This window comes from Sarcophilus harrisii, chromosome 1 (genome assembly GCF_902635505.1).
Source record: "Sarcophilus harrisii chromosome 1, mSarHar1.11, whole genome shotgun sequence".
Lineage (NCBI taxonomy): Eukaryota > Metazoa > Chordata > Mammalia > Dasyuromorphia > Dasyuridae > Sarcophilus > Sarcophilus harrisii.
The window spans coordinates 379,454,604-379,480,549 of NC_045426.1; the positions used below are offsets into that span (position 1 = coordinate 379,454,604).

Sequence of the window (25,946 nt, forward strand, 5' to 3'; positions counted from 1 at the left end):
ATAGCCCAATTACTATTTAGCCTCATGTACTTGGGACCTAAGTGCATCAACTCAAACTTCAGCCCATTACACTTCTCCCTATTAGCTTTTGTATTTCCTTTTGTATCATTCTCAATTCTTTTCCTAATTTTTCCTCTCTCTCCATTTTCAAAATCTCTTTCAAACTCTTCCATGGCCTAAGCCCAATTCTTATTTTTTTCTTTCTTTTTTTTCTCCAATTTTTATTTTTCTTGAAGGTTTTGGATGTAATAAATAGTTATGACTTTGTTATCTTCTTCTAAGTGGGTGTTTTGATCTTCCTTACCACCATAGTAACTTTCAATGACCAGAAACTTTTTTTGTTTATTGCTCATTTTTCTAGTTTATTACTTACTTGGCTTTTAACTCTTTGTTAAAGTTTGTTTCAAAAGTAAAGGATGCACTGTTCCAAGCTTCAGGGGTTTTGTAAAGCTATTTTCAGAGATTCTTCTAAAGACCTGACCACAAGCCCTCTTTTCTGACCTGGAGCTGTTAGGAGTGTCTCTGTTTTACTGTAGCTGTAAAATCTAGGGTGCTAATGCATCAGAATCCTGCATAGCTGGTGCTGGGTCATGCTGACTGTACATGGAATCATCTTCAGAAAAGATTTTGTACATTTTTTTCTTTTTCAACCACAAGGTGGTAGGTATCCCAGTTTGCTGTAGTAAGAAGGCAGGGCTAGATGATGTAGAAAATTCTGAGGGCACCTTTTCATGCCAGGAGGTAAACAGGAAATCATATAAAAAATAACATGTAAGACACTCAGAGGGCTGCTGAATGCCTCTGCTGCTTCAGCCCAGTGAGATGATCACCCTGGGCCTGGGCCACCTGTGTACAGGGTATTACTACCTCTCCCAGTACATTTGCATCTGGGGTTTCATCACAGGGCTCTGAGACAGGTAAAAATAGTAGAATGATATGGGGCTGTTTTTTGACCGGCCCATTTTTAGATCCAAGTGAAGCTGTGTTGCTTGAAGTTGTCTGCCTTGCTCTCTCTTTCAGAGTCATCCAACTCCAGTAGCAAGACAAAAGCCAATCAGACCAGCAATGGCCCGGGATGCGCTGAATGACATAAGCATTTTGATATCTAACCAAGCTCCAGGCACTCCATGATGGCTGTGCTTCAGCTGCCTCTGTGGCCATTGGAACAAGTCGTTTTTATCTGCACCTTCTGCCTGGGAATGTCTTCACATGGGCAGACACCTCTCCTCCCCTTTTCCCTCCAACTCACTGATAGGTTTCAAATCTCTTGGTTATTCTCAACCTGGTTTACCCTGTCTGTTAAAATGGCTTGCTGGCATGCGACTGCTGCATGTTACAGTTTTCTAGAGCCCCAAGTGAGAATTGGGTGGTGGGTTAGACACTAGAGGCAGATGAGCAGCCCTTGTGCTGGAGGCATCTCCCATTGCAGGTATAAGTAAGAATGACAAAATGAAGGTCCTGATCAAAAGATACTAGTATAGTTTAAACAGCATGATTCCTTGCAAGTTATTTCATTTCCTCCCAAAGTTGAAAAGAAATATGTCAGAAAGGACAATCTGAGACCCTAGAAATATTTGGTGTGGTAGCTCTAAACTGTTGGGATAACTGATACCCACCAGTAGCAGCCCTAATTAAACCATAAGCTCGGTCATTTCAAACCTGTTCAAGAGCCACAAGCTTGCACCTTACTTCTGGACTGCCTTACTAGGAAAAGACTGATGGTACCAGATTTGATAAAGGATCTTAGAAAAAAAGTTGGAAAAGGAGAATTGTGATTGTGGCCATGTGGAGGAATGTGGGCACAGAGGAGAAAAGCAAGGGAAAGAAGTAAAAAGAGCAGGCACTGGATTTTCAGATTCATGCCTTAGGTCTAGAAGCTCTTGACCTAAACTTACAATTCATGAAGTAAATGTTTCCTATTCTATACAGCTCAATAAAAGAAACTAAAATATGAAAACTCAAGCATTTGAGAAAAAGAAACAATTTGCCCCTTAAATGTGATTCTGACAACAATGTATGCATTCTTCCTAATACAAAGGCACTAAGACAGCAATCAAATCTCTTCTATATGACCAGCTCCAATAAAGTTGGCATAATGGTGGGGAGGATAGGAAGAGGTAAAGGAATAAGAGATTGGTAATAAAGATTAATGATCCTGCAGTAAATGCCCTGTGTAGTACTGTAATGACTAAAGGACAATGACAAAAGAAACAAAAGGAAATAAAAGAGAGAAAAAGTATATTCAAAAATTCAAGCATGCTACAGAGGGAAAACCAATTAAGGAAGCACTAAACCAAGCAGTTTAACTTAGGCAATTAGTGCTAGGTCATTTGCCCTGTGATAAACAGGGTGTCCAACTGGACTGCAGCACACCTTGGCAAGTTTATTTCCCAAACATGGTGGTGTGCCACAGCAAATGCCAATGCAATAATTCTGCTCCACATTGCAATCCCTGTACATTTGGGTCTGCAACAGGCAGGGTAGCTCCAAGGTAAGCCTTCAGTAACTTTTAGTTACCAAGAAGGCTATATACTTTGCTAATGGCTATAGACCAAAAGGAAAAAAGAAGAAAAAACACATGTGAGTGTAAAGTTAATAATTCCTAGGAATACTGTTGGCCAAAATTTTTTGCAACTGTGAAAAATCTCTATTTCACTACAAAAATACTGCAAAGCCCCCAAAAAAAGAAAAAAAAAAAGGAAAAATAATGCTAATAAAACAGAAAACCATCAGTGAAAATTGCTCCTGAAAACTTTGTGGAATTGAAACGACTTTCTCTTGGTTAAATTGATTGGTGTAGCAATGTTATAAAATGACTATTAGGATTCATTGTGCACAACAGAAAGTGCTGAAATGTCAGCAGACTATACAGCAAAAGTAATGGGTCTTGAACCCCTGTTAGTCAAAAATGATTTTGTTTCAAATTAGAAATTGATTTTTTTGGACACAAGCCCTTTCCAGGCTTCTAGCTTCTGTTGCTGGGCCTGGGAGAGATTAACCTCCACCACAGCAAGGGCTGGCCTGATGATACCTTTCCCAAAGTGCCTTTCCAAAGTCTGCTTTGTAATGCTGCTGTGGTCTTAACCAATAACACAAGTTATTTGTCCCTTGGAGAACTGAGCCACATTTTTCTCATTTTACCATTTTATTTTTGTGCTGACATACTCCACAGACTGGCTGACAAGTTAAAAAAAAAAAAAAAACTGCTCATAATTGAACAAAAGATTATGTTAGGCACTGCAATGAAACCACCATACCAATTTTTTCTCTCCTCCTAAATGAAAGTCTGGGTTCTCCACTCCCCAAAGTGGAATGACTAAGTAGCAAGTAAGCCAGAGGGTACAGCAAGCCATCTGTGTAGAGCTGCTATTAGAGTTAAGAAGATGACATCTCTAACAGTAGGCCCTGTCAATTTTATTTTCTCCTTGAGGAAAAAGTTTGGGGAAAAACAAGGTTCTAATTTTCCTAAAGCAATGAAGATACCCAAGCATTCTTCTTGTGAGGACTGAAATAGTTTTGCTTTTATTTCTAATTGGGAAATATTCTTTCTTCAAAGATTCAGAACAGTTGTTGCAGTTAATTTCCCCAGTAGATACAAACATTGCCTTGCCATTTTCATTAATAATTATTAGGTACTCATTCAATACCTGGTGCTACTCTGGCTTATTATGTCAGATTTGCCAGAATGGGTTAAATTAGAAAAATCTTGTAATGGTTGTCCAAAGAAATTTTGGTATTCAATAGACCTGCAAAACCCCTGTGGCTTTGAAGCACCAGCATTTCCCCACATTCCTACTTCAAGTTACCTCTTCTGGATTGGCTCATGTGATTCTTTTGATACATCCAAAGGGCACCTTCCTCTACAGTTGATCGAAATCCAACTGTTTTCTTCCCCGTATTGTTCCCTTCACTGGGACTGAGCAATTTGTTTCCTTTGCTGGACAATGATGTTCTTAACAGGTAATCATCACACTCCGACTTCAGTAAGCTGCAAGGGGTAAAAACACAGGAACTATTATAGAGCACCACCCATTAACAGGTAATGACAATAAGCCTCAGACACTTACTATCCATGTGATATCAGCCAAGTCACTCTGTTTGCCTCAGTTTCCTCATTTGTAAAACAGGGATAATAATAATAGCACCTACATGCCAGGATTGTTGTGAGGATCAAATAAGGTAATATTTGTAAATTGATTAGCATAGCACATAACTATGAGACATAGAAGACATTATATATGTTTATTCTTTTGTTCCTCCCTCCCCCACTTCTGTGATCACATATGGTAGGTAAATATGGATGTTTTGTTTGGGAATGAGTTAAAATTCAATTCTCTTCAACAAGCATTTATTGAGTATTCCTTATGTGCCAAAGGTACTGGATGCTGTAGGGCAGGGCTTCTTAAACCTTTTTCACTTGTTACTCCTTTTTGACTGATAAATTTTTGTGTGACCTCAAATATATACATATATAAAATAGGTATACAAATCAAACTGATTATTTACTGATAATAAATCTTTACTAATATAGGATTTCTTTACTAATGTCCTTAACTTCCCCTCACATCTCCTCCTTAACCTTACTCTAGGAAACATCCTTTTTCTCCTATATCATTCTATTTCCTTTCTACTGGCTCTTTTTCCTGGATGTACAAATATGTTAAGATCACCTTAGTCTTTTTAAAAAAAAAAAGTCCCTTTCTTTGAACCAGTAACACCTTTTAACTCTACTTACTGTCTCCTGCCTCACCACCCACTCATTCTTCAGACCCTTGCAATATGACTTTTCTTCCCACTATTTTGTTGAAATACGGTTCCCCAAAACAGTGATGACCTAGTTGTCCAATTACATTTTTTTTTTAGTTACTATCTTGCCGTCTGCAGCATAACTGTACTGAACAATTCTTCCTTCTTGATACTTTCTTTCCTTTTGTTATATGATGTTGCATGCTCATGATTTTACATCCTATGGCTATTAATCTGTTTCTTTAGACATCCTCTTTATGTAGATTAATGTAGATCTCAAACTTCTGTCCTTACTTTTTTCTTTATACATTCTTCCTAACTACTACTCTAATTTTTTCAATTATTAGCTTTATACCAATTATCTTAAAATGTACATCTCTTTCCTTGATCTCTCTCTAGATCTCCAGTAATACACTAATAAATGCTACATATGTCCACTTGGATATACCGTAAACACTTCATAAGTAGTATACAAAATTGAATTTGTAATCTTCTAAAAACTGAACCTTCCAACTTTTCTTTTTTTGTTGTTATTGTTGAATACATCCAGTTAAAAAGGCTTAAAACCCCATAATTATATTTGAGAATTCCCTCTCCCTCATTCCAATCATTTTCCGTATCCTGTCAATTCTATGTGATACCTAGTGTATGTCTGTTCTTTTTATATCTACTGCAACCAGCATAGCTCAAGTTCTCTTTATATCTTGCTCTGACTATTATGAAAGCCTCTTAACTAGGCTTCCTCCTTAGATTTTTCTTTCTCTAATTTTTTTTCCTATAGCTACCTACAAAATCATTCTTTGAACATGTTACTCTTGTAACTACCTTTAGTTGCTTTTTAAAGATCATTGAATATAGTTAAATTTTCTAATTCTGGCATTCAAGGCTCTCCACAGCTTATTTCTAATTTACAAGTTCCTAGCTTGATGACACTTTCCCTTTTGATATACTTTATGTTATGGTAAAAACCAAAGGATTTGCAGGGCTTTTTCCTATTATCTCTTTTTCCTGAGTCTCTGCGCCATACTCTCTTATGACTGAAATGTACTCTTCTTTCCTTACTTCTACTTTTACCTATTGAAACTTCTCCATATTTTTAAGGGAAAACTTTGGTACCACTCCCTCTATGATGTATTCCCTGATCATCCCCAGATCAAAGACTTTCTCAAATCCCGAATTTCTTATACCATTCTATTTCAACTTTTTTGAAAATGACCTAGTCTGTTATAAACAACAGATTTATATCTTATTAGATTGTAATATATTTAAGGGAAAAGTCTGTATATTATTTAACTTTTTATATCTAATGCCTTACATATAATGTGTATTCAATAGATGTTTGTTGAGTTGAATAAAATAATTCTTATCTAGTTAGCAAAATTTCCTTCAAGCACATAAGACAGGAATTAGAGATCAAAATGCCAGAGATCAATTTATACTAGAATTCTTAAAAACTCCTTGGGCCCAACTTCCATAAAAATCATAAAATATTCAATTGCTTAACATTTACTAAGCTCTGTAGAATGTTGTGGGCTGTGTATAGCACATAGAAAGGCAGACTCTGCATTCAGTGAACTTTCACTTTAAAAAGCAAGAAAGCAAATAGAAACATGCAAGTACACCACCCATATTTGGAAATGGCAGTTTATTTATTACTTACATACACATACATACTTACACACACACACACACACACACACACATACACACACACCCTAAAAAATTCTGTGGAATTTGAAGAAACTCTTGAGGAAAATTCCACTAGAATTGTCTGAATATCTGAATACTAATATTAGGGTCACAGAATCCTTTTCTCCAGCCTCCATTCCAAGATTTTGGAGAAAGGGAAATAGGTAATAAAGAAGGATATTCATCACTCTAAGAGAATTATTCTAAGGATTTTGAATACTATTCTTCAGGGTTATGTCTAAACAGGCCACAATTTGGCAGAAGCTAAAACATCCTCTAACCTGGAGTAATATTATATTCAGTAGTGTTGCTGGTTTTAGCTAGATAAACTGCCAATTCTATTTGGTCCTTCTTCACTTGAATTCAAATCATGGAGGCCCAAAATCTTGAGACTTGTTTGAGTTTTGATCTGAATTTTCAGGCATGTATGTTAACCACTATGTCTGTTTACAGAATGTTGCATGCCTCTGTACAGATACAGAGATCAAACAAGATTACAAGCCAGGTTATGGTTCAGAATAGTACACAATAAACAAACCATATTACTAACTGTGTGGACAAATCACTTTGACATTTAGAGCCTCAGTTTAATTATCTGTAAATGAATGGATTTGAAGTCAGGAAAACCTGAGTTCAAATCCTGCTTCAGATACTTACTAGCTGTATGATTCTGGATGACTTACCCTTGTTTACCTCAATTTCCTCATCTGTAAAATGGGAATAATAACAGTACCTATATCTAAAGCTGTTGTGAAGATCATATGTAACACATTTTTTAATCTTCAAAATGCTACATAGATGTGAACTGCTATTATTATTGTTATCAATTTGATTTGCATTAAAAGCCAAAGCACATATTAAAATCTAATCCTTGAAAATTCAACAAATACAAAATGCAGGAGGCCATGATTAAACAATGACTAAAGGAATGGGGGGGAAATCTACTATAAGTCAAGATTAAATGATTCAAAGACTTTCTAGTAGTTCATGGTCTGTGTTAATTCAGCAAATATCCTATCCCCAGTTATTTGATGCAATGTAGCAAAATGGAAAGAACACAGGATTTGGAGTAAAAAACCTTGGATTCAAAACCCTGGCTTATCTACTTACTACAAGTGATTTTGGGACAATAGGGGCCTTCAGCTGTTTCACACGTAAAAACAGACTGCTGGCAAATATGAATGCATATGAAATATTTATTCATTTAGTGGCCTAATCTATCTTTTACTATGGTATCTGAAGGAGAACAAACTTATTCTGACCTCCATCATCACTGACCCTTGAGGGTTGGATTCACATCAAACATCATTTTCCTTTCACAAGGCTGGCCACTACTTTGTGCTCTTCTTAACTCCTTCTCGCTCAATCTCTGTGATTTAGTGTTGCTAAATTGCCAAGGCAAAAGCCCTTTTTTGGGGGGGGCTATCATTCCCTGCTCTTCCATATCTAGCCATTTTAAACCTGAACAATTCAGAGTCCCTGGTTTTCTATTTTCCCCTTCTACTTTGCCTCCTTGAATCCCTGCTTTTTCCATTAACAACCTTCTCTTTGAGTTAGAACCTTTTCCTCTTTTAGCCCTTCCCTTCTTGCATTAGTGTGATATAGCTGTTTCCTGTCAACTTTGGCCATTTTCTATAGTGCTAGGTATGCTTTCTCTTATATCTCTTGATACCCTGGGTCAGTAGAAATAAGAACACATCTTCACAGCCACTTCCAGAGCCCTGCCCTCCCTGTTTTCCTATCCATGCCCTACCTTCACATCCCTCCCTTCAACTTTTGTGTTGGAGTTAAGCAATTCAACATGTCACTCTATCCCTTGTTCAATCACTCTTGAAAAACTTGAATCCTAGGTTACATTAATTTTCTACTCTTAGATTGAATATAATTAGAAGTTATATAACAGAATCAATAGGTTCTAGTACAAATCTATTAACTAATTCACCTGGGTTCTTATTTCTACAAAGCAATCCTTTTATCCTTTTCTCATTATATTTTCTCCAACAGCTGTTTCCATTTTCCTCAAGCTCACCTTATACCACTTTCATCCAGAGAACCTTCTTACCTTAGGTAGAAAAAAAAAAAAGGTATTCATTATGAGATATTTTCTCTCTCCTATCATGTGCCTCAAAAGTTGTCTTCTTTTGTTCAAATTTCTGACAAGGAAGTGGTTTCTTTCCCCTCCCCTGGCCCAAAACCAACCCTTCTATTTATGTCATTCTATTTCATCCTTTATCCACTCTTCTAAGAGTTTGTCCTTTTAATCATTCTCTTTCTATTCATCATCTACAATCTCTTTATATACTGCCTCCTTTTCTGCTGACTACAAACATCCCCAGGTTTTGCCTATCCTTCACTTAATCTTGACACCCTCCTGAAGCTACTGCTAGACATTTTTTCTCCTTTTCATAGGATCATGGATTAAGAGGTCACCTATTCCAATTCTATAACTTTGCAGAGGAATAAGCTGCACTCAGAGAAATAAGGTGAATTTCTAAATTTCACAGATCTTTTGTCACTATTTGTTACCTCCACTTCTTTACCTCTCTGCAATCTCATTTCCAAGAAAGTCCATCAACAAAACGATTCTTTCCAAGAAAATTGTAAATCCAATGATAAGTTCTTAGTAATAAATATTGATTCCTTGGAAGTCTTTAATTCAACAAATACTTATAGACACTTTGTATAAGGCAGTATGAGAAATTAAAGATAAAAATGAAAAAAAAATCCTACCCTCAAAAGATTTGTATTCTAAAAACATAATCAGATAAGTAAATCAAACATAGTTGGAGAAGGAAAAGGCCACTGACAATTATCGTGTTGGGAAAGGCTTCCCCAAAGATGTGGTACCAGAGCAGAGCCTTGAAACTGTCAAGGTATTTGGAAAAACCCAGTTTCTCAGAGGTAAGGTCCAATAAGCAGGCTGTGCCCCTGCTATTGTACCTAGTAACAAGAATGCTAGGGAACAGAATAACAAGAGTCTGCATTAATCTTGAGACCCTTCATCGTGTACCTTGCACACAGTGCCCCCATTTGCACAGGCAATAAATTTGTGCAAAGACAAGTCTTGTGTAAACTTGATCCTTGTAGTCTTTGCCTGGTTGGATCTCAGTCAGCTCACTCTTGGGAATGGATGTTGAGGCTCCGCGTGTGAGTTCTGCTTCACTGGCTACAGGTCCAGGGTACACACCCTGTAGACGTGCCAGGACAGGCATTAGCATGCACCAAGTTGAGCTCACCCCCACCGTCTCAGGAGTTGGGCTCCTGGATACACAAGCCAAACACATACTTGCTGTTGGGGCATATTGGCAAGGGAGATGAGAGGGGTATAAGAACAGGACAGCAGAGGGAGAGAAAGGAAGCAGACAGAGAGACAAGATGATGTAACCAAACAATAAAGCTTCTTTTACTTTATAAAGGGTGTCAGAACTGCTCTGTCATATCTGGAGACTTCCATCTTCCGAAGGTCATAGAGGCAACGATAATTGTGGGTAAGTGCTCAGACACCAGCTGGTGTCAGCAGGTCTGCACTAGTTGAGCACCCCAACATGCCCCAAGCTTGGCAAAACAACAATTCATTGCACTCTAGATGATCTTACCCTCTGGCAAAGTATATTGCTTTGAACAATACCAAGTATTCACTGAGGATTTATGACTGTTGAAATTTGTTGAAGCTCTCTCTATTTCCCAGGGACCTGAGAGCCAGTAGTTATTCTTTATTCTTTTCCCTCTCTTATCCATCACAATCTAAATAAGAAATCTAACCTAGATACCAGAGCAAGATGTCTTACTATGGGAATTCATGTAGGCATAAGATGTTCTTCAAGAACATCTTTGCCCTTTCAATAATCTTAGAGGAGTTTTTAACTTAAGGTTTGTGAACTTTTATTTTTAATTTTGGTAACTATACTTCAGTATATCAGTTTCCTTTGTGATCCTTCGTGTACATTTAGAAACAATACTCCAAGGAATCCATGTTTTAGTAGACTGCTGAAGAAGTCTACCACACAAGAAAGTTTTAGAACTCTGCACCACAGGATGTATACCTTCTTTGTAAGATTATTCATCATAGAATAGTATCACATGGCCCTAGCCCAACTAAAGGACTGTAATAAAATTTATTTTAAAACTACTCATAGTTGTTGAAGAGTTGCAACGAGATATAATAACTCTTGGGTTCCCATCTTGATCTCTGACATTGGTATATGTTTTGTATTGGCTACATAGTAGATTATCTCAATATGAACAATTACTGTGGGATGCCAAGTGTCTCAAATAATGTCATTTAAGGGTTTGAAAAACCCAAGATAACCAGCATGCAGGATAGCATGACAGAGGGGATATGAATTGAGTGTAGGCTTACCGTAGGGCCTGGTACACAGTAGGTAGTTAATAAGTTTTTATTGATCAATTGAATATGTAGGTGATACACTATTTAAAATGGTACCCTCTTTCAATTTTTGGGTAGATGCAATATAGGAAGTAGTAAGCTGGGATTTGTTTCTCAGGGAGATGGAGAGAAAATAAAATGCCTGTTTAAAAAAAATTAAATTTATTTTTAAAATTTAAAAAACAAATCAGAGGAGTTGCAAAGGAGATACTGTTGACAAGTATGGCTAAGAGTTCTTGAGTATACAACAGAAATGATCATAGAAGATAAAATGAAAAGTTTTGATAAAACTAAAAAGTTTATCACAAACAAAATCAGCACATTTTTTCCTAATGAAACAGTCAATAGGGGGAAAGTATTTGCACTAAAAATTTTTAATAAAGGAAAGTCTTATATCCAAGATAAATAGAGAATTGATATATTAGAATAGGAGCTAATTCCTAATAGATAAATGGACAAAGTATATGGACAAAAGATGCTCAAAAGAAATGAAAGTTATCCAACAATACTATATGATGATCAATTCTGATGGACGTGGCTCTCTTCAACAATGAGGTGAACCAAATCAATTCCAATAGAGCAGTAATGAATTGAACCAGCTATACCCAGCAAAAGAACTCTGGGAGATGACTATGAACCACTACATAGAATTCCTAATCCCTCTTTTTTTGTCTGCCTGCATTTTTGATTTCCTTCACAGGCTAATTGTACACTATTTCAAAGTCCAATTCTTTTTGTACAGCAAAATAACTGTATGGACATGTATACATATATTGTATTTAACATACTTTAACATATTTAACATGTATTGGTCAACTTGCCATCTGGAGGAGGGAGGAGGAGGAAGGAGGGGAAAAGTTGGAACAAAAGGTTTTGCAATTGTCAATGCTGAAAAATTACCCATGCATATATCTTGTAAATAAAAAGCTATAATAAAAAAAAAAAGAAAAGAAAAAAAAAAGAAATGGAAGTTATCAACTAGCACCTGACAAAAGCTCCAAATAACTAATAATAATAAAAAATTCAAATGAAAAATAATTTTAACGGAAGAAGTAGACTTGGCAACAGATTGTGACTCCAAGAGACTGGAAGGATGGTAGTGTTTTTCAAAGTAACAGGAAAGACTGTGACCAATAAGATGGAAAACTAGACATTTTCTTTGATCCTTACAACCTCACAAATCTCTCTACAACAGAAATTATGTGCTAAAGATAAAGCAATTTCAGTTGTCCCCATGGTCTAGGATGCCAGGAACCCAAACAAAGCTTAAAACCCCCAAAACTCTATGAACTAACATTTACTTTGAGCTCTCATTTAGCACCCCCACCCCACTGCTTATCATGCTGCCAGCAGTGAAACTGCACAGGCCAACCTGACCCTTGAGCTTGTAACAAAATACAATCTGGTTCCCCTACACACACCCACACTTTCCAATGCAGTGGAAATCCAAACCTTAAACTGCAAGAATTTGCTAAAGCTGTGATAATGCCTTGTCAGCGCACTGTGCTGCAAAAATCTCTAGGAGAGCAGAGGAACAAAGAGAAAAGAAAGGGGCAGGACAGGCTTGTCTGGGCTTGAAATAGAGTTCAATTTCATACCTGAAGCCCTCCCTTTCTTCCCAAAACTACAAATGACAGAAATCAACCCCAGTTACAATAGTACCTGTGTGGCAGAATACTAACTTGTGGCAGAGAACTGAGTAAGAGGCAATAAGAAAAGATACCATGAGGGAAGAGGCTGGATAGGGTGAAGTTGTTGTTTGTCCTTCCTTCTCAAAGACATGACATTAGGAGATGATGGCACAATATGCAGGTGAATTGAGGGAAAGCTGAGCAAGGTCACCTGCTTCACATTCCCCTCCAGAGCCATCTGGACAGATATACATCCGGACAACTGGAAATGGCCCTGGATGCAATGGGAGACCTTGGCCTTTGAGGTCTTCAGAATTCTACTAAATCTGAGGGAAAGATCTCAGCATACAACTGGGACCATTTCTGTCTTCCCAAAAGACAACTGGGGCAGAGACCTAGATTGGTAAATGGTGAACTGCCCAGTGTGGGAGAAGTCCAAGTCTCATTCCTCAGGGAAAACATCATCTGAGGTGAAGAGTCAGAAAGTAATAAGGGAAACTAAGAGAAAAAAGACTGCAGTTACCAGAGCTCTCAGGAGGAAGGACCCTGAGCACAAGCAGATAAATGAACATATAAAATATTGACAACAAAAGGACATATGCCTTCCAGATTTAGTAAAAGAGTTCAGGCATCTATTAATGAACACTATAAAACAAAGGAAAGTAATTTAGTACTCGATAAGATAGAGGATCCCTGTGAAATTTGAGAAAAACATGGAATCACAGCATTTATACCTGAATGTCTTAAAAAAAGAAATTAGAATTATGAAAGCAGAATTTATGACCTGCCAGAAGAAATAACTGAAGGAATAGAAAAACTTGAATCTCTGATTGCAGGTTTCACCAAAGAAACAAAAGAGAAGACTGATTGGGAATGCAAATACACAGAAATGAAGGACAACAAGGGAAGCAAAAAGCAATAATATTCAAAGGAAATATTTCTCCAATCATGAAAAACATACTGATCTTGAAAACATAAGCATACAGATAATCTAAAGATTACAGGTCTCCCAAAGAATCCAAGGCAAAAGACCAAAGACTATAACAAAAGAAATAATACAAGAAAACTGCCCAGAAGTCAAGACCAAGGAAAAAAGAAATACCAATTGAAAGAATCCATAGATTGTTTCCAGGAGGAAAAACAAAACAAAACAAAACAAACAAAAAACTCAAGGCTGCAAATTCCAAGACAACATAGTGTTTGGTTACATTTAACAATTCAGTTTAGAAACAACCAATTCTGGAAGGGACCAAGAAAAAGACATTCAAATACAAAGAAATGAAAATTTGAATAATACAGTACTATTCTGCACTGACCAGAAAAAGCAGGAAGAAATGGAACAATATATTCTAAAAAGCAATGGGATTTAAGAGATAGCCCAAAATGACATAGCTGAAAATCTAAGTTTAACCAAAAAGGAAAAAAAGATATTCAATAATAAAAAAATTTTTGAAATATACTTAGAATGAAAACCAGACCTGAAGAACTTTTCATTTCTTGACTATCTCAGATTTATAATATAAATGCAGGAGGGGTGAATGAATGCAGCAGTGAAGCATAGCAATGATATCAGTCACAGCAGAAAAATCATCAAGAAAATTCTTTCTAAATACTCACAAGGAGACTGAGTTGAAGGTGAAAGTCAGCAGGAAGTAATGATAGAAAAGCAGACCTCAGGCAGCATGGATAGAACTTCATGACCCCCAGCCTTCAGATGAATATGTATTAATGTACATACATATAAACATATAAATGTATGTATATGTGTAGTATGTAAATATGTGTACATATACATATATGTGTATATGTGTGCGCACGTGTGTGTGTGTGTGTGTAGGATTCTATTACAAAATGGGATGATTCACGAAAGGAGGGGAAAAGGAGGAAAAAGAGAAATACATGATATATTCTGATCCATTTGAGAGCTAACAATGAATAAATGGTGATCCCTTAGGTTCTCAGAAAGAGAAGAGTCTGCAGGAGAGCAGGGGAGGAGGAGGGGAGGCTTAAAAAGGATGAGAGAAGGAAGCCATGTTTTGGTGGTGATGCATATTTCTATGGGCAAAGAAAGATATTCTATGAAGACAGATGGGGACAATGTGATAAAGAATTGATGTTAAAATAATAACTTGGGGGGGGGGAAGAGTGGACTTGAGAAGGAGGGTATGGACCAAGGGAAGAGATTTTGAGGCAGATGGGATAGGAAGGTAATTGGGGGAGAGCACAGGTCAGTGGTGGGCTCCCTGATAAGATATATGGGGTTAGGGGATCCTATCATGGTAGCACTGTTCTGTCATCTGTGGGAAATGGATTATTTTTTTTTTTCTTAAACCAAATCACAAGAGAAAAGGGGAATCCATAGTGCAAACTATACAAAAGACTGTAACCAAAACTGCTTAGAGGGAAGAATCCTCAATGGCTGCCTTGGAAGTTTTGATTCTTTGAAAAATGCAGAGAATAAAGAGCTACTAAACAAGTATGAGGACCATGAACAAGAGAATAAAAGTCTAGAGCACACAAAATTAATAGCTAACCAAAAAAAAAAAAAAAAGTAAAAGTGAGAAAATGCTTGTTGGAAAAGAATGCTCCCCCCCCAAAAAAAGAAATGTAAACAACTAATGAATAGAATTAGCTGGAAGGAAGGAGAGGGAGAAGGACTCTATTTGACTAATTGAGAGAAGAAAAAAAAGAAAAATTAAATAATGTGATAAAAACAAGAAAGAGGAACCAATAAGTAAAACTCTAAAAGGAGAAAAACTTAAGAAATGGAAGGGGGAGTCGGAGTAAAGAGAACATTAATAGGAATTTTTAAATAGTTTAAAATAAAATTAAGCTAAAGTAATTGAAGAGGGTTAATACTGTATTTATAGCTAGAGAGAGAGATAATGGGAAAAAACTCCAAATATGAGACAAATGGAAAATATAAACCTAATATCTACAACTTCAAATATAAATGAAAACAATCCATTAAAATGAAGGAAAAAAAAAAAGATTTCATAAGAAAACAAAACGGCAATCGGCCACAAGAAACATATTTAAAAAACAAAAACATACAAAATAAAAAATAAAATACAAGATGGGAAAAAATGCTATGTATCAGATAAATCCCTCAAAAACAGCTGTTGCAATCTTGCCATCTGATAAAGCAGATAAATAAATCAAAAAGTTAAAAAAGGATAAACAAGAAAGCCACATCATGCTGAAAGCAACCACAAACAAATCAATATAAAAGTCAACTTACAGACTCAATTGCCTTGGCCTTAAAATTCATAAAAGAAAGAATTACTTAGCCATAAGAAGACATATATGATAATATATACTGGTAGCAGACTTTAATGTCCCTCTTTTAGTTTTAGATAAGTCTAACAGAAAAATGAACAAAAGGGAAAAGGTGGAGCCAAATAAATTGTTGGAGAAACAAGAGGTAGAAAACTTATGTCACCTAAATAGAATTGGAAAAGAATAAACATATTTATCAGCACTATATAGAATTTTTACAAAAACAAATCATATATTAATACAAACAGGTATTAATAATACAAACAAATGTAGAAAGACAGAAATAGTAAACATATAATTTAAGGACCACAATGCAACAGAAAGTCACTGGTCCAGGGATCACAACAAAAAAAGACCCATATGGAGAATTAACAGTGAAATCCTAGATAAAGAATGGCCAAAAAACAAATCATAGAAATATTGAATAATTATGGGAAAGAAAAATGATAATGATGAAACAACATAATAAAATTTCTGGGATGCAACTAACATAATATTCAAGGAAAAAGCCCTATGCCTAAAAACATACTTTAACAAAAAGGAAAAAGGGAAGATTAATGAACTGAACATAGATCTAAAAAATATATAAAGCCAACAAATAAATCTAAAGATAAAAAAAATTTTAAATTAGAGGAGAAATAGAAAAATTAGGAATCAAAAAAACATAGAAATGCTAAGAAATACTAAAAGGTGTCTTTCAAAAGACTAACATAAGTGATAAACCTTTAGCTAATCTGATTAAAAAGAAGAGGACAAAAGATCAAATCAATAAAATAGAAAATAAACCTAGTGAAATCACTACAAAATCAGAAGAAAAAAGAATAATCAACTTATCCACAATTACATGCAAACAAAATTGAGAACAAAAAATAGAGGATAATCTTCAAAAATATAAAATACTCAAACTAACAGAAGAGACAGAGATTTTAAATAAATGACTTTCAGAAAATAAAAATATAAAGCAATAAAGGAACTACCAGAAAAAAATGAAGCGGGGGAGAGGGAAGACTCTTGGTCCTGATGGATTCACAGCAAAGTGTTTTCAAACTTTAAAGAACAAATTAGTGCACAAACTTTACAATTTATTCTTGCAAGAAAGGGAGAAAATATCCTTTCAGAATATTTTTATGAGTAAAAAATAGTCCTAATACCTAAACCAGGGAAAGATTAAATACAAAGAGAATACTAGAGGTCAATATAATTTTAAACAAAATCTTTTCCAATACATTACACTGATTTATCTAAGAAATCATCCAATATGATTTGAGGGAGTTTATACCAGGGATGCAAAGATGAGTCAACATTAGAAAAGCAATCAATATAATTAACCACGTTAATAACCAAAACAGGGAAAATCACTTATTTATCTCAAAAGTATAACACTCTTTATGCTTAAAAAAAAACTACCTAAAAGTATCTTAGAGACACTTTTTAATATCTTTTTTTAATAAGAAGTGTCTAAAATCATAATTAAGCATCATGCATAATATAATACACAAGAATCTTTCTTTCCCCCTAAATACAGGAAGAAAGCAAGGATATTTGCTTTTCTAAATATTACTTAATACAGTTCTGTTTGACAAGTGGTAGCATTATCAATAAGACAAGAGAAAAGAAATTAAAGGCATAAAGATAAATAAGAAGAGACAAAACTATAATTATCTGCTGATGTACATTTGGAAAATCCTAAGGAATGAGAAAAAATAACTGAGACACAGTTTTAGCAAAGTGGCAAACCAAAAATTAAACCCTCAAAAATCAGTTGCATTTCTATATAACTATTACAAAATCAAAGAAGCAATAATAAATAGAAAGGAAAACCCTGTTACAAATAACAAATTATAGAAAGTATCTGCAAATCAACCTTCCAAAACAAACAAAAGATCATATAGATTCAATTACAAAGTGCTCCTTAAAGAAGTAAAGCACACGTTAAATAGTTGGAGGAATATCCAGTGCTTGTGGGTAGACCATGCCAATATAATAAAAAAAAATATATAAAAGGGCAATTTAGACTTTTAATGTTATACCAATCAAATTACTAAGGAGATACTTTATACCTTGATAAAATAACAAAATTCAATTGAAAAAAAACACAAAAGATTTAGAAGTTCAAGGGAAATGACTAAAAAAAAAGGTAGGAACGAAGGGGAAACAGTACTTCTGGACCACAAAATATTTTGAAAAATAAAAATTATAATTAAAAAATAGAGAAATCAATGCAACAGTACATAGGAAAGAATCATAAAAAAATGTAGCTTAATACCCAGTGTTTGATAAAAAGGAAAATAAAAATTACCTATGAAAAACTTATTTGATTTAAAAAAAACTTATTTGATTAACTAATAAAACTATAAAGCTACCTAGTAGAAATTGGGCTTAGATCAAAATCTTATACCATATATTGCACAAGACATTCTAAATGGACACACAACCTCAAAATGAATATTAAGCTATTTAAAAAAAAAGATAAGAGAAGCTGACTACATCATCTTTCACAACTATGGATAAGAGTAAACGCCAACAAATAATCAAAGTATATAATAAATAATCCTCAAAAGGAGAATTATCAAGTATTTACAACCACATGAAATAATGCTTTAAATTATTACTGAGAGAAATTCAAATTTTAAAAATCCTGAGGTTTCATGCCATATCCTGAAAATCGAAAAAGATGACAAAAAATGACAATAGTCAATATTGGTACAGGTGTTCAATGATAGGCACATTAACACATTGTTAGTGGAACTACAAAATGGTACAATCATTTTGGAAAACAATTTGCAATAGTGTTAATAAAATGACAAAAATGTTCATAAATTTTCAATCAGAGATTCCATTAACTTGGGTTTATACTTCAAGAAAATTATAAGAAAAAAGTCCACACATATAGAAAAATGTTTATAGCAGCACTTTCTTTTTTCCAAATAGTAAAAGAAAAATAGATGCCTATTATCTGGGAAATGGATAAACAAATTATAGTAAATGAACGTAATGGGATATATTTGTGCCAAATTACATATATAATGAATACAAAGAAGCATAGAAAGAGCTACATGAATTGATGCAGAATAAATAAGCACAGTCAAGGAAACAATATATGACCACAACAATGTAGAATGCTGCTGAACTCAGAAACTTTGAAAGCATTTGGTAAGCGCTGCTTGTTCAGGGAGAAAATGGCAGACTTCCCTTGGTCTCCAGTTGCTACACTGGTTATTCCTTTTCAGGCTTCAGACTTGGCTAGGAAACTGGAACTGAGACCTCTACTCTGTTCTTGTGGTCTCAGCCACATTACCATTGTTTGCTATTAGAACTTGTTCCTCTTAGTTTACTGCCAAGGGACTCATCCTGAAGTATCCACATATAGTCTCATTAATCCTCTCTGATTTGTAATCTGGAACTGCGCAGAGGAAGACAAAGCTATCATATTAACATCCAGTCCTACTGCAGTGACTCAGGATGTGTCTGAGACCTCTTGTCCTCCTGGTGCACAGTCTCTCCCTAGGTGCTGAGGTGACCCACATAGCTACTGCTGACCCCTCTGCATCTCTTAAATCTCTCCCTCACTGAATCGTTCAGAGCTGTGTAGAAAAAAATTGAAGTTCAAACACAGGAGTTACGAGAAACATAAAAGAGACAAAGATGAATAAACAATTATGAGATATCATGCAAGGAAAAACTGCTTACATTCTAACAAGGAGAGATGACAAATTAACCTTCTCTGAATGCAATCTTCTGGTGGAGTCTCATAAACAGAATGCCTATAGTGGTTCTATTATGTCTTGATAATCTTAGAATGAAAGTAATTAAAATTATTTCATATAATCAGGCTTTGCAAGTAGATATTTATATAAACAGTGAGGACAAATTGAGTCTTACTCTTATTTGGAATCGTCAAGTGAGAGAAAAATATACAGTTGGATATGGAAAGAGGATAAAGAAGAATTAAAGGAAAGGATGGCTTAGTAATGAGCAAAATAAATTCTATATAAAAAAAATTAGCTCTTTTTGAAGTGACAAAGCATGGAAATATGAGGAAATACCCATAAAATTAGAAAATGACTGAATAAGTTATAGTATATAAATATGATGAGATACTATTGTATTATAATAAAGGAAATAGTTTCAGAAAAAAACTTGAGCAAACTTATATGAACTGATGCATAGCAAAGTGAACAAAAAAGCAAAAGGAAAAGGGAACAAGAAACTCAAGAGTAGAGGACAATGCAGAGTTATCAGGCTGGAGTCTGAAAGACAGTAAAGTAGTCAGAACAAGGTTAATACCTGAGAAAGTTTTGGGTGACTGAGGTCTCAGTGAAGGTAAAAAAAACACCTGTAGGAGGAATAAAGGATAGTGTGTAAGAGTGTGTGTGTGTGTGTGTGTGTGTGTGTGTGTGTGGTGTGTGTGTGGATAGAGGGCACATGGTAGGAAATGAAGATCAGATTAGGACAAAGTGAGAGTTCTTCATAAAGAAACCACAAATAGGTGACAAATTTTTCCAATTTTGTTGATAACATGATAATTTACTTAGAAAACCTCAGAGAATCAGCAAAGAAACTAATGGAGATAACTGCCTCAGCAAAATTGTAGACTATAAAAGAAACCCACAGAAATCTAATACATTTATAAATAATTTTTTAAAAATCCAGAAAGCAATAATAGAAAGAAATGTCCATTAAAAATAACTATAAAATGCAGAAAATATCTGGGAGTTGATCTACCAAAGAAAATTTAATATCTATACAAATTTAATGACAAATGCTTGTTAAAGAAGAATTTAATGAGCTTGAGAGGGTTACTCTATGATCATAGCTGAACTGAACCAAAATAATGAAAATGAAAATACTACCTAAACAAATCCAAAGATTTAGAGCTATGGCAATCAAACTACCAAAGAGATTCTTTATAAAACAGGATAAAAAAATAACTAAATTCATTTGGAAGAACAAAAGCTATACAGTAACACAGGAAATAATGAAAAAAAAAAAGTAAGAATAGAGGGAAAATAGCATTTCTACATGTCAAAATATCTTATTAAGCATTAATTGTCCAAACACTTTGGCACTGGTTAAAAAAACAAAAAAGTAAATTAATGTAATAGACTATGACAAAAGATTAACTGAATGCAACAACCCATTGTTAGATATAACCAAAATAAATATTTTCCTAGGAATGCACTTCTACTTCATAAGAACTGCTGGGAAAATTAGGAAGTAGTCTGTCAGTATCTGGACTTAAATCTTACCATAAAAAATTAGAAAGTAAGCAGATCAGGTACTTTTCATAAACATAGCCAAATTTAAAAAAAAAATAATGATTAAACAAAAATGAAAAGCTTTTAGGAAAAAACATTAACCTATCAACCTGATTTATGAAGGGAATTTGCTACTCATGGGGAGAAAAAATGTTTCTATCAAATATGTCTAGTAAATGTTTGATAGACAATTAACAGAAATTTGTAGGCCAAAAGCTATTCTTCAATGGATAAGAGGTCAAAAGATAGGAAAAGAGGTCTAAAGAAAAATATTAAAACACCATATGAAAGGAAGCCTCAAGAAAGATGCAAATCAAAACCAGCAAGTTGGAAAAAATGATAATAGATGAGAAGAGTCAGTGTTTGAGGTATTATGGAAAGGCAGAAACATTAAGGTATCATTTGTGGAGCTGTGAATTGATACACTCATTCTGGAAAGCAATTTGAAATTATGCAAAAAGTAAATAAAATGATCATACAATTCAACACTGCCAGGCATTCAGTCTGATAAAAATAAAGGTTTTATATATATTCAAATATTAATGGCAGGGCATTTTATGTTGGCACAGAATTGGAAGCAAAGTGGATGCACATCAATTAGATAATCCCCCCCAGGCCAATTCCTATTTTCAAGAAAAAAAAAAAATTAACAACTTTGTGATTCTGAGAGAGGGATGAAAAAGGAGACAAAGGAGGTGATGAAAAAACAAAAGGGGTCAATGAAATAAAGAAAATAGAGCAGAAGGAAATTCAAAGGACAAACACAAGGACAGTGTTGTGCTAATTTTATTATATACTTTAAAAAACAAGTTATAGCTACTAAAGGTTCATGGTTAATACACATTATATTTTCTGTTCTTTGTATGTAGAAATCTTCATTTGCTAGTTTTTAGGAGCAATAAAATTTTTTTTTAAATAAAAGTGTAGGGGGGCAGATAGATGGCACAGTGGATGGAACATCAGTCCTGAAATCAGGAAGACCCAAGTTCAAATTTGGTCTCAGACATTTAATACTTCCTAGCTGTATGACCCTGCATAAGTCACTTGACCCTAATTAAGCTCAGCAAAAATAAATAAATAAAATAAAAATGGAGAGGAAGACTAAAGCAGATAATCTTTAAGGTCACTTCCAACTTAAAAATTTGTGATTCCCCAAATCAGGGGTGAACATAGATTATAAAGAATGGGAACAATACAGATAATTAAACACTATTAAGCCCCTTAATTTGGAAGATAGTTCTGTGAATAAAGCCTTGCTTTGAAGCAAGGATCTTTTGGTCCTACACTTTTTAATTCTTAAAAGAGATCTCTTTAGACTTCCATGTGGGTTCCAACAAGTTTTAGTCTAAGACCGAGACAATGGTATGGAAATATTAATGTCAGCAATCCTAGAAGATGGAAATGTATGGAGAGTAAATAAGAGACCCTTTTTACAAGTACTGGTATTTATAAACGCAAAGTAGATGTCTAAGCTCAAAATTTTAGGGCAAACAACCTAGAATAAGTAAATATAGTGTAGGAAGTTATGATGGTATGCTTGAATAGGCGATGAATGGATAAATCTGAAAAAGAAACGGGAAATTAATGGTTCCTGCTTGCACTTAGCATATTGTGCAAAATGGGAAAAAACATAATTAACTCCAATTTATTAAGTCAAGTAAAAATAGAAGTTGTCATGATGTATAATAAGAAAATGCAATTCATATTTTAGTATTGTTATGCCAAAGTTCCCTTTTAATGGGGTGACCAGTTCCTCCAATTGTCCTATTTTGTAATTCTGCCTTAGGTTATGACCGTGCCCTCTTAATGGTTTAGATAAAAGGTTTATAGACATTCCTTAATGTCATTAGAATATCAGTAACCTCCCTCTATCAGGTTATCCCCACCTAGGTTCCTCCATTTTGTCATTGTTCTTGTTATTCCATAAAAGGCTTGCTGTCCCCACACTTGGGGCTAGACTCTTTGAGATAATAGTCTCGTCTAGCCCTGGGATCCATTGGGCCTAGTATTTCTCTCCATTAATAAATTATTGAATTGGTCTCTAATCTCTGTCTTGCTCAGTTTCTTCGGCATTACAGTATGAAAAATATATGATGTAATGAAATTAAAATAAGGTCCACAAAAAAATCAAAATCAAACTGGAAAAGTTACATGTAAAGAGAAAATGAACAAATACAATTATACAGAGGTAAATAATAGGGTATGTGAAAAATAAGAATCATGTTTCAAAAGATGAGAGAATGAAGAGAGCAGAGGAGGAAAACAAAGTAGCAGGGTGATAGAAATTGGGACAACAGGTCAAAAAGGAAAAAATCCACTTTGGCAGGAAAGGCATAATGGAAAATTAGAAAAATTAGGAAACAAGAACACAAAGGAAAACACAGAAAGTAGAAGAATGGGAAAGATCTTAATAAGTAGAGGGAAATAATTGTGTGAGGTATTTAAAAATAGAATGGACAATATACTATCTTACAATGTACTATCTTAATTCTCTTCTTATGTCTCACCGTTTCATTCATATCTTATTTTCTACTTCCATACCCTAAATGTGGGTATTCACTTTAAGGTCTTCTTTCTTCTCAAAGAGTATGTCCAGTCTCATTGTTTAAATAATGGCTTTATGATGAGGACTCCAAAATTTCTATCTCAATTCCAGAATTCTCAACTCTTAGATCCATAAAACCATATTTGTGGCTTTAACCTCAATTGTAATCATAGATAGATAGATACAGATCCAAAAAACAGACTCATGATCTCTGGTTTCACTACTCCCAATAACTAAAGCTTAAAAATATGGAATAATTTTTCTTCATACTTTACATTCAATTTAATTTAATTAACTAGAATTTACTGTATACTCATCTACTGGATCCTATCAATCCTTCAAATATTATTTTTCATTTCTATACTTTTATGCTTTTAAGCATTCTTTCATACTTTTCAATGTACTTTCATATCTATTATTTTATTCTTACCATAGATATCCCCATATTGTAAGTGAAAACTTGAATAAAGACAATCAGAGAAGGCAAATGATTTTCCCAAGACCTCACAAAGATGATGTAAGAAGAGCTGATGGCAAAACCAAAGATCCTCTATTTAGTCCAAAGTTTCTTAAATTTCCTGTGATTTCTCCACTCCTTCTCCTAAGGACCTCATATTATGTTCAGTCTGGTTTACTATTCTCACAGATCTCCTTTCCAGCAATTTTTATCTCCCTAGTCTAAAACCTGCCCATGCTGAGTGGTTCACAGAAATAGTCTCTTAATCATGTCACTTTCCTGTGAAGAATCTAAAATGGATTTCAGTAGATTATTTGGTCAAGTCCACACTATTCATGCTAATATCAAAGCTCTTTCCAAACTGTTCTCACTTTGCTTTTCCAAATTTACCATTCTTGATCAACCACTCTACTTTCTATTACAATCTGGGGATATCCTTTTTTTTTTTTCTTACAAATCACATGCTTGCCTATTCTCATCTCCAACCTTTTCATTTGACTAATTCAGGTATTTGGGGCGTCTCTCACTCTACTCTGTTAATCAACACAAATCAAGATGATGTGGACTTTAGCTTACTCTCTTCCCTTGTCTGGAAGACCATCTGGTTATCATCAGACATAACCAACCATCCCGTTTGTACAGAATGATTTGTAAGGATGAAACTCTTTATCAGCCTTCATTTTCTATTTCTCAAATCTCTGAACATCTTTAAACAACCTTTGAAATATCGATTAGCATATCTTTAGATAGGTGCTGGACTCAGTCTGCCAGGTGCATTCCTTCTTGTTCCTCTTTGATCCCTCCCTCTGAGCTATCAAACTTTTCCCTTTCTCTCCCTGAGAAATCCTCAAGGTTGTATTTTCCCTATAAAGGATCTACTCATGATGAAGATCTTTGCTAAGTCCTTTCTATGAATAAGTCCTCTATCAGGTATCTCTTCTCTCCTCTCCTCTCTTATATTCTCTCTCTCTCTGTCTGTCTCTCCCTCTCCTCATAGTGTCTTCTTTTTAATGGGATCTTTCTCCTTACTATAGCTAACTCTGGTTAATTTGCTAAACTGCTCTATGGATCTAACTTGCCCATATAGCATATCCAGGCCTCATGGAGTATTCCTTTAATGGTCTCTTCCAAATTCCTTTCCTTGGTAACACTGTTATTCTCCCAAATCTATTTTACATGTACTATTACTGGTGCCTATTTTACCTCTTCATTTTGTCTGTAACCTCCTTTCCTAAATAATCCTATCTTTTGGTAAAGAGAATGGCCATTGCAAATTTGTCACATGTTTGTTTCAAACTAGGAACTGCTCCCTGAACTTATCAAAAGCTCTAGCTAAATTACGAGTCCGATAGCAAATCTTTTCCATCTATATCAATTCATATTGATCTCTTTTTTCCCTTTGTACTGACAAGGGCAGCCCTGAAATGTAATGCTGGAGAAACTGAGGCAAGATTAGTGAGTATTTAATAATTTATTTAAAAGGGAGAGATTTACTGGGACCAAATGGATCTATGGTTTGGTCCCAGGGCTGAATGAGACTATCATCTCCAAGAATCCCAGCAATGTGAGTTCTCAATGACATATATACACATGGGTCAGACTTAGGGGGTAGACTGAGGCAGGGGTGGAGTCGGGGTGCTGAGATCCGAAAGGAACTCTGACAGGGTGGGGTGAGCCTCTGGAGAGAGGGGGATGACATAATAGGGGGAGGTACCCAGAGATGGGGAGAGGCATCTTGATAAGACAGTATCTGATATTCTGATAGCTTGAGGTGGGGAGGGGCATTCTGATATTCTAAAACATAAGATCTTTAATCCTTATCAAATATTCTGATTAAGAGGGAGGGGTGGTTTCCACAGGACTGAGCAGACAATTATAAACTGAAGCAAAACACTTAAGGAAACTGAGTCAGGAAAATTAGAGAAACTGAATCAGGACAATAAAAGAGAACTGT

General features: G+C 34.9%; 1 protein-coding gene across 3 annotated transcripts in view; it reads right to left on the minus strand.

Moving 5' to 3' along the window:
- KIAA1328 (KIAA1328 ortholog) overlaps window positions 1-25,946 on the minus strand; it is a 562,551-nt gene that overhangs the window by 80,536 nt on the left and 456,069 nt on the right. For all 3 annotated transcript variants that reach the window (XR_004230870.1, XM_031946042.1, XM_031946041.1), the window contains one exon: window positions 3,807-3,988. Coding sequence is in view for 2 of the 3 variants with exons in the window: in XM_031946042.1 (XP_031801902.1) it covers window positions 3,807-3,988 (182 nt within the window). In the remaining variant the exon portion in view is untranslated. The remainder of the gene's footprint in view (window positions 1-3,806; window positions 3,989-25,946) is intronic.